General features: G+C 35.3%; 2 protein-coding genes across 2 annotated transcripts; both read right to left on the reverse strand.

Moving 5' to 3' along the window:
- Nucleotides 1-448: 448 nt before the first annotated feature.
- On the reverse strand, nt 449-1,495 carry LOC124370769 (poly [ADP-ribose] polymerase tankyrase-like). Its single transcript, XM_046829069.1, has one exon. It carries the CDS (start codon nt 1,493-1,495, stop codon nt 449-451), a length of 1,047 nt encoding a protein of 348 aa, XP_046685025.1.
- Nucleotides 1,496-1,509: 14 nt separating this feature from the next.
- On the reverse strand, nt 1,510-2,103 carry LOC124370770 (poly [ADP-ribose] polymerase tankyrase-2-like). Its single transcript, XM_046829070.1, has one exon. It carries the CDS (start codon nt 2,101-2,103, stop codon nt 1,510-1,512), a length of 594 nt encoding a protein of 197 aa, XP_046685026.1.
- Nucleotides 2,104-10,743: the final 8,640 nt, after the last annotated feature.

The following is a 10,743-nucleotide window of genomic DNA, read 5'->3' on the forward strand; positions in this document are numbered from 1 at the left end:
CACAAAACCACTACCTGCTTTCATAAATATATATGAATAATAAACGATTTACATTGTATTTTGATTTTTAATTTATTCCACCAGAAGACTGTCGGTGTTCAGATCATGTCTAGGGTTACAATGCCATGACAGAGTCAATACCAACAAGTTCTTTTCCCTACTGTATATTTATAACAAGGTCACGAGTTGTCTGTCGCTATTAGATATAAACATCAAGGCTGTAGGTACGACCGTTCATTTTTCGAGCAAAAGCGAATGGATAATACCTTCTCGGGTATCAGGTTTTCTCCTCTATACATCAAACACGAGGATAGAACCTTATTTTCCTACCATTAGGAACAATACGGGGGGGGGTTTTCAACACGTGCCCTCGTGAAAGGACGCGGATGGGAGAATGTCTGAAAATACGTACAACAGTGTTGAAAAATTAGCTTTATTTTACAAAAGATTATGAAACACCATCACTCATTCTTAACCTTAGACCCATCAAGATTTCGGCTTCTCTTTTCAACGCGAGGTGGACGGCGCTTCCCAGCAGGGTGGTCCCTCCACTGGAACGACAGTTCATAACGGCAGTAAACAGTTCGTCGTCGGGGTTTGGCTGTTTGAATTTACCAATCCGCAGTCGCTTGAAATATCCGTCGATGGTGGACAACAACGATGTCACTCCCGTGTGCCCAACGGACCTCGCCAACTGTGCGGGCGTCCTACGACACGTGTGACGACTTTTGTAGTTGTATACCGCCCCATACTCCAGCAACAGACGGCAGCAGTCGACGTGACCCATACTCGCCGCTTTGTGCAGGGCGGTCTCTCCGCTTTTATCCAAGCGGTTTGTCTGTACGCCTCCGCTCAGAAGTATTCTCATTATCCTCGCGTCCCCTTTCGAGGCGATATAATGGAGAGGGAACGGGGTTCCTTGGCTGCAACACCTTACTTCGGCACCCGCCGCGACGATCTTCTCAATACCCCTTACATCCAGGTGCATCAATTTCATTAAAAAGTCATTTTGCGTCTTTAGTACAGAATCCAACATTTTAAAGACAACTGTAGATTTTTTTTTTAATGTAGATATTTTAACATGCTCCCAAAATTCCTGTATGACATCGACTGGATAGTTGCACCTCGTGAACATTTTTAAAATTTCCACCACGACTTCGGAATTGCCCACTCCTTTTTCTTCAAATTCGTATATCGCGGCCGTCAAAACACTGGCCGGAGGGTCTATCCCGTAGCTGTCACACACTTTCACGTCGGCTCCATACTTCAAACAGAGATCGATCAAATCGACGTCCAGCGAAGTTGCAGCTAAATGAAATGCCGCACGCCCCCGAAATTCACCTCCTTCGATTGTACCGTTCAGTCTTGATCCGCCGTTGATTAAAATCCCTGCCGCATCATATCTCCTATACAATATGGCCACCTGTAATGGGGTAAGACTATCGTTTCGTGTCGTCTCGAGTGAGGCGCCGCGCGCAATCAATGTGTACAACATGGATTGCAGAGCTATCAGCTGTCTTCTCTCGAGTGGACGGACGCGTACGGCGACGTGTAACGCTGTTTCTCTCCCGTCGCGGGGACACTTTTGTCTGGATCCGCACCATTCTCCAACAACAGCCGTACGATTTTAAAATTGTACACATTCACTGCGAGTTGCAGAGGTGTCACCTGCTGGCCATCCAACTCTACGATACGGTCGGGGTCGGCTCCGAGGGATATTAGGAGTGTCAGCATCTCTGAATTGTCTTCGGCGACGGCGAGTGCTGTTGGTGTAAGATGTTCGTTGCACTCGCGGTTCGGGTCGGCACCGTGCTTAATCAGAAGTTTCACATAGGCGGATAAGTTTTTGGAGACGGAATAATGCAAAGGCGTCCGTCCTTTTTTGTCTGTATTGTTTGGATCCGCGTTAACACTCAGTAGAAATTTAACAAATTGGAAATCGGTTGATTTCACCGCGTAGTGTAAGATGCTCCATCCTGTTTCCTGGTGGATTGCACTGTTTAGGTTGAATCCCATATTGATGAGTTTTTTCATACCCGACACTGTAAAAACGCGGCCCGACTCGAATGTGGCGCGGAAGACCTTAACGGCGTTCTCCTCCATTTTCTGATCTCCATGAATCCTTATCCGTTTATTCTCCCGAGTAGAAGACACGGGTGGACGCGACATCTGGATCGACCGCGTGTTGGTTCTGCTTGAAAGACTGCTCTCTCAACTCGCACAACTGTAGGCCGATTCCGTGAAGAGTGGACGATATGTTCCGGTTGAGGGGACTGGAGATTAACTGGGCAGTAGTGGTACGCTTCCCTGTTATATATAAAAGACCCCGATAAAAAAAAACTAAATTGTAACACGTCGGTAACCCGAGTTGAAACGATATCACCCATCGAGTCACCGACGTTTACTGACAAACTTGAGTTGTCGTCGTGTTCGTGACAACCCCTCCCCACCTCGTTCCCACTTCTGTCGATGGTATGTTGTTTGTTTCCGGCGTGACTATGAGGCTGTCAACCGTCCGGATCGGTATCCCGATCTGTAAAGACCCCGAGCTGTTGGATTTTCGTGTTTCAGTTTGATTATTTTTATAGACATTTTCTTATCGTATATATTACGATGGAGCGATGACTGCGCGAACTAACAGCTATCATTTAATATTTAGCCATCTTTGTAATGATGGAATATATATCATAGGAAATGTACGAGTACATATGGTCAAACTTACCTGTGTTTTGGTCGTCTTTAGACATAGCTGTAGTTCTCTGGAATCAGCATTTCGTCTTGTATCGTAGTTACTCGTTTTTCACAGAACTGTTAATTATTGTAAGATTTAAACGCCAAAAACTAAAGGAAAACAACTAAAAACAGTCCTCAGTTACAACATTAAACTCAATTCACACTCACAAAGACAATATACGTAACACTAGGTCACACACAAAAAACCCGATTCTCTGTAAACAAAATACAGATGCTATATATACGTTGTAAATAAAAAAGAGTACAGGTTGTCGGTAAATGGTAAATATGAGTATAATCCGTGGAGGCTGTTCCGTCGGGTTGAGCGGATCTCTTCAAAGAGTACGGTGTTCCGCATATAATTTCGTCAGAGGTCGTCGTGACTGTTGTAGTGACGCCAGAGTGCGGTATGTTGGAAGACAGCGAAGGTGAGTTCGATATACCGACGCCGTTCTGTCGGGTAGAACCTACCGTGAGTTCCTAATGACATAGTGGATAAGGGTCTCACCAAAGAGTACGGTAAGGCGCATACAAGCGACGGGGGAGTTCCGATTGAGTAGTCTATATAACTATATATATATATATATATATATATATATATATATATATATATATATACATATACATATATATATATATATATAACTATATTGTTATTTGATTTATATATAAATCATATATATATATATATATAAATATATATATATATATTACTTATTTATATTGCTGTGTTAACCGTCTATAATTATAATATTATAAGCTTAATGCAGGGAAACATTGAGCTATGTTACTTAGTTAACTAAACTAGACTGAGCAAAAAGCTCATCTGTTATGCTAAACAACAAAGTGTTAAATCAGGTTTACCACAACAAAGCCAGATCGGTTTGGGTTGCAAATATTAGGTTGGCAACATTGGTGGCTGAGCATACCACCACAGGCCACAACATTAGGTTTCCACCTCAAACAGTTGTGTCCATCCTCCGAGCAACAGGCCGGAGTCTTACCACCGCTAATGTTAATAGATATCGTTTGATTTGTATCGGGTACATCACCTGTATATCGATTACAAGTTTTTATTGATTAGGAATATTATGCTTTACTTTATTCGATGATTTATACCTTCAAATACTTTGAAATATTAGGTTTATTGATTATTAGCGCAAACTTCTAAAGACGCGAAAATACGCTGAGGGATTAAGGAGCTTTTATGCGAAGTTACGATTCGTTAAAAAAATTACGCCGTAACACAATCTCTGAATAGGTCAACTGGTAATTTAATTACATTTAAAGCAAACAAAAAACCAATACTTAAAACTATTATTTTTTAAGGCCTTTCGATAGCAAGGCTATCTTCGTCAGACACATCACCTGTTGCATTATTTGCAGTTGATGTAAGAACTTAACACCTCTTTTGAATTAGTATTTTCATTATTGTAATACAAAATGTAATTATCAACGGCTGAACTAACTCTAACGTGTGCAAGAATGCGTGTGTCCGCTTAACTTAATTATATGCGGTAGATCTAACACTACAGAATGTTGAATTGCGGTTTGGCAACTCTCGCTTTGCCTCCTTCCGTAACTGAAATGGTGTTAATTGAAGCACCTCAACTAATGTACCCATATAATCACCTATACCGTGAATTTTCCTATAGCTAATGGATTATAATGAATATAACAGCATAGACAAATTTTTATCAGGACATTTAAAAAATACTATGAAAAGCTAAGAGCACAAAGAAATAAGCACTAATTCCTTAGTCGAGTACCGCATTCACAACCTCGGGTACTCCGATTGGCTGTGATCGTAGTAATCCGGATAAAGATAAATATGGATAGATCGCAAATTTAATAAATAAATAAATAACAAACAATAAATATAACAGTAAAGAGAAATAATTTATAGATGTGTTTTACTGAGATAAATTAAAGAATAAACAGTAAGACGTGCTTCCTATTACGTATCTATTATTTCCTCAGTCAGTCTATAACTACAGTCTGTCCTATAAGGTACATTGCTTCCGGAAATTATTATCACACTAAAGACTATTATTTCCAAAGTGACTCGGCGGTCAACACGAATTACGTCATTAGTCCGACTTTCCAGTGGGGGAGTTGAAACTTCAACTGTTCAGCTAGGACCGCGTTTGTCAGTCACTGAGTCTCGGTCATTTTGGAACTGTTCTATTCACTTGCAAAAATTCACGATTCAAACCATTTTAACACGCTTTTATAAGCTTCGGTTGTATCTATGTATGTAACGGAATCTTTGAGCATAATTTTCATCAATTTCCAGAAGTCTGATTAATTTGAAACTTTGCATACGTATCAAGGACCGATGAAAATGCATTAATTTGATCATAGTTTTCCTTTATCCTTATAAGGACCGCCAGGATTAATTAATTCTTTTATAGATCCTCTGTCGTGGAGTAAAAAAGATAGAGCTAGCGCGCGATCTGCGCTAACCCAACGTTCAAGTCTCCATTCGTCTCGGTATTCTCGGATGTGCTTGACTCTTTTAATATAGTAATTATAGTAGTCATCCAGTCTCTGCCATTTCCAGTGGTGTCCTTGACAGCCAGATCTCTAAGTACACGATCCATGCATGTTCTTTCTTTAGTATACATTACATAATACTAATTTGAGTAGTTGCTTTACAGAAACATACATAGTATTTTTATCAGACAAAGCCTTTAGTGTTTTTTAACTGATTTCATGTTAACAATATTCCAATTTTTTTTGCATTTTCAATTTTATTTACTATAAAATACAGTTGAACAAATACAGTTAAGTAATTTTACACATTACAGAAGATGTATAGCTAATAAATCAAATAATAAATGTACCAAAATATGGGTATATTCAAGTCTGAACTACAATAACCATTAGTTTTTATTATGTATGTGTATGTTTGATATATATATATATATATATATATATATATATCAGAATATAGCAATTATATAATAAAAATATAAAATGATTTACGATACGAAAAATTCAACTTAGTTAAGGGTGTAACATTTTATAATAATATGTCTCAAATAAGTAATAGCTTTAATACAGCTCAGTAAAATTGATAAATGATATATACTAGCCAACATTACGTTTATTAAATACTTCACATACCTAACCCTCAAGTCCGGCAAAGGTGTTTAAAACAGCCACAGTTCCTTGGTAGCTTGGATGCCAGCCTTCGATTTTTACGACAATAATTAATCTAAAGAAAACTGCGATGCTCCGAGTCTCCAGGGATCTGAGTCGACATCTTAAGTGCAAGCTCGAGGAGTCATATTGAGGGGATGCAGGTTGATATTTCCCTCTTGGTAGCTATTAATAGGACATAACCTTTAATGGGGCACCGATGACAGAAACGCACCAAGCGGGCAAAAACCTGTCCGACCCGATATCCTTGATCTAGTCTCGCGATTGTTTGCTGCTGGACAAGCCTATGTAGCACTTAGTCGTGTAAGATCTTTAGACGGTATTTGGATTGAAGAACTTGATTGCTCTAAGTTAACAGGAAATACCCCCTGCAATAGTGAAGCTTTAAATGAAATGATGAGATTGCGGAATGAATTCGTAAGAAATACCACATTTCCACAAGAAACTAATTGATACATCGAACAAAAAAATGAAAAATAAATAATAGTTTAAAAAACTGAAAAAAAAAACACGCTTGTATAGCTAACCAAACTAAAAAATAGAAAATAAATTTTAATTACAAAGAGTTCATATTATGGTAGTAAAAGGCAAAACAATCATTCATAGTCAATCACCTCAAAATAAAATTATAATAAAATTTAAGTTATTAACAGGATAAATTAATTCAGACTAAAACACGTGGGGTGCATTTTACTACATTTCATAAGTCTCCTCTCAAAGATAATTACCGATAGAATGATTGTAATATTTAATATATCAAGCACCCCACGCTTTTCATTCATTCTAGAGTAATATATTCCCTGGTTTTTCCCTTCAGCAAGAAAAAAAAAGAATAACAAAAAGTTGTCCAATAGTGGAATTTTCAAGTGGACTTGCCATAATTAAATGTATTTTGTGGTTATAAAAACAACATTTAATCAATCAGCCGATCAGGGATTATCCCATCGATGCCAACTTATAGCTTTAAAATTACCAAAATTACCCTACCAACAGTTTTCTCCCCAGACCTGTTTGTCTATTTAATTATTGAATCACCCTCGAAAATTTTAAGATTCGTAATAAATTTATATTATTATTATAAAGAAACATGGATCTTGGATAGTAAACACACTCCGTAATGGCATTAAAACATATTGAACAAGAGGCATATCACATTTTGCGTTGCTTATGATGTAGTTGTAATCTAGTAGATTATCTAGCTTAGATAATTTGGCCACATAAGTATCTAGTTAGACTAAAACTTGATCCATAGGTTACGTCTCAAATAATTCATCTACCTTAATTCATTATTTATAACAAGTACCATTTATACCATAGTTAAAAAATAATAAATAATGTTTAAAGATATTATATAAAAAAACACAGTCCCACTGATGTTTCTGTTAAAAATATTTAGATTGTTATAGTCATAAGCTCTGGCATTGAGCATCGAATATAAATCGCCACACCCTTCCCTACGGTTATTCTTCAGTTAAATAGTTAAATTTAATTACCCTTGGTTCTAGGTACACGCTGCCATGATACCTAATTTGTTAATAACAATGAATAATAGACTTAATTTGTTATGGTTTGATTAGACTAACATTAAATTCCAGGTCTTATAATAAATGATGAAATACGATTTTAAAATGTTCAATTTTGTACGATTTGTCTGCAAATATAAGTTTCATGATTAGTACAAGGTATTGTAGAAATTAAATTGTACAGTTATAACACAATACCGCTATTTTAGATCGTAAATGGGTACCGTATCACCCAGCGGGATACGGTTGACCTGTTGTTGTTTTTTGTTTGGTTTAGAAATATGAAATGTATGTAATACTTTTAGAAATTTATACTAAGAATAAAATAGTTCTGGAACCAAATATGTAATTTTACAAGAATTCACAGCTCAAAAATATTTGAAGATAGTAGAAAGTCATATTTATATCAGTGTAGTAACAATATGTATCACACAATATCAAAGTGCTAAATACACGCTATTTACAATTTTTTTAGGAAAATGTTAATACAATTTTTCTATATTTTGTATTTTATTTTTACAGTGTGTCATCTTGCGGGTTATTTAATTTCAAATGTGGGATATTACTGGAACAAATACTTTACAAACATAATTATTAGGGAAGGAGATTATTATTAAATTTATTAAATGTTTAAAGTTTGAAATTCCTTTTCTTGGTGGGGGTTGTGTATATTAGGTTATGCCTTGTATTCCAAATATAAATGACAATTGTGCAAACATAATTCCAGTACAGTGTGTATGTTTTTATTATCCTTATTAAATTTCTCTGTGGAAATTTGATTTTTAGTACAAAATTCAAATTTTAGAGAGTATAGAATTTACAATTAATACATTGAGTGTTATATAGAAAATTTTAGAGGCCAGATCGTATCCTCACATAATTTTATTTTACCATTTTTGCCATAATATATATTTAGGATGTAAAATATATCTATTTTATTAAATGTCCTAAACAGTGTTTTTCATTTAGTACCGTATTTTAAACAATATTTTAATTTGTATAACATAATCCGAAACAGTGGGTTAGGGAGAGACCCTATAAAACTTAACGAAGCAGCTAGCGCATAGATAGATAGTCAAGATGGTACTTTAACCTTAGAATTAATTTCTTCTTTGAACTATGAGAAACGTAGGTGCCAGGTTTCAAGTCAGTAGGACCTTAACATCCTTCTTATCATACAAACATACAGATGGAAAAGCAGATAAACAGACGGACTAACCTCTGACCTTCTTACCCCAAAGTCAATAATGTTCTTCCTTACCCTAAGAGGAATCCATTAATCAAGTTTCAAATCTCTGGAATCTTTTTTTCAAGACCTAGAACAAAAACATACTGGCAGACACGCAGAAAAATATTTCAAAGATTTCATGTTGAATCTTTAATAAGTTATTAATAATAAGGCAATACCTGATGATAGAGACCATGTTGTAACTTTAAAAGTAAAAAGTTCAAATTCATGACCTGTATTTAACATTGAATAATCATTATAGTCTATTTAATAACGCATTTATTTGAAAAAAATCCATGTTATTACTTAGCATATCAAGTTTATTTAGAAAAAAATTATACATATTATATTCGTTTCTGTAACTATGACACAAAAACTAGTCATCTACGAGATTAGTATTTGTCTTATAATGCTTAAACTTATGTCAATGTTATTACACTTGATATACAAAAAAAGTATATAACGAATTTAAAAATTCTGGTTTTTAAGAGAAACTAAGATAACAACGTCATTAATAACGGAGCCCGGCCCCGTCATCAGAAGGGGTCATTATTCTTCTTCCCATTAAGATGAACAAGCTAAACAAAACGCCGTTCTTTCTTTTAATCTCCAGGTTTACAGTTTCAGTTTAAGTGTCTCTATTGTTATTATCAAAAAATATTTAGAATTACAGTTTATGCACATTGATAAAACTAATTTTATTTTGGTGGTTAAATGAGAACTTTATATACTGAGTGAGGTCACATTTTAACTGTCGATATTAGTAATATACGAACTTAAATCACTAATGTGATCTGTAGGAAGAAAAAACAATATTCTTTTACTAGTCGTCCTAAGCTAATAACTCATTACTCATTTTTTAGCATTGTAGAATGTTCATGGAATGAACATAACACATTTCTATAGCAGCGTATTATAAGTGATTTTCTCTATGCTTTATCTACGCACTCGAAAAATATAGCGTATAAGTACGCCTCGCAACATGCCGCGTTGTATGCTTCTCTAAAGTTGCATGCAGAACACACAGGAAATCACACGTTGTTTTGAGAAAGAACTGGCCTATAGAATTAAAACTTTGCGAGAAACTTCTTTTTTGTATAAGCAATGTTTGAAGATTTTGCAACATCGTTGCATCTCAATCGATGGGATTTTTGTGAGCGTTAGTGAAGTTTTTAAGTTGTTCTTAAGGATAACCATGATGACAACAATAAAATCGAAGAAGAAATCAATATGTAAATATACGGAGTTAAAAAATATGGCATTTTAGTGTTTGGTATGGATAAAATTTTTATATCATTTTCTTCTTTTTGAACTTCAAAGTTAATTTTATATTATAGAATACTACGAAATAAGATTTAAACAGGGTGGAAGCTTGTCCACACGTGTACTTTTGCTACACAAGTTACTAGATGTATTAGCTTAATAGATTATTTAAACTAAATTCAGAATAGCATTTTGCTAAATCTTTCTTCTTACATAAATAAATTACTATACAACTATTTCGAGTTTGTACTTACTATCAATTAATAACAATGACAGTTGGTCCATGTTAGATAATATTTTATTTTGTAATATTCACTATAGAATACTGATCTTTTACAACTGCTGTAATATCTATATTAATAATATCAGCTAAATGCAGGGGAGCAGGGGGTACTGTTTGCTTAGTTTAGGAAGGTAAAATTGTAAAAGTATCCTTTTTATGTTTGACAACAAAGCGATAAAGCAGGTTTACCACAGCAAAACCAAATCAGTCTGGGTTGCAAATTTCTGGTTGGCAACAGTGGTGACTGAGCACACCACCACAGGCCACAACATTAGGTCTCCACTTCAAACAGTTGTGTCCATCGTCCGAGCCACAGGCCGGTGTCTTACCACCGTTGTCAATAATTTGGTCTGATTTCCATTGGATACATCAGCTGTAACACTGCTGCAATCCTTAAAATATTTATAGAATACCTAGTCCTTTGTTTAATCTATTATTTTCAATATTTTCCCATTTACCCTTCATCTATTTACATTCAATAAAATATTTTAATATTATTTTAGAAACTTAAAAATAAGTATTATATTTCGTATTTACTCTTGATTTAC

This window comes from Homalodisca vitripennis, unplaced genomic scaffold, assembly GCF_021130785.1.
Source record: "Homalodisca vitripennis isolate AUS2020 unplaced genomic scaffold, UT_GWSS_2.1 ScUCBcl_501;HRSCAF=2643, whole genome shotgun sequence".
Classification (NCBI taxonomy): Eukaryota; Metazoa; Arthropoda; class Insecta; order Hemiptera; family Cicadellidae; genus Homalodisca; species Homalodisca vitripennis.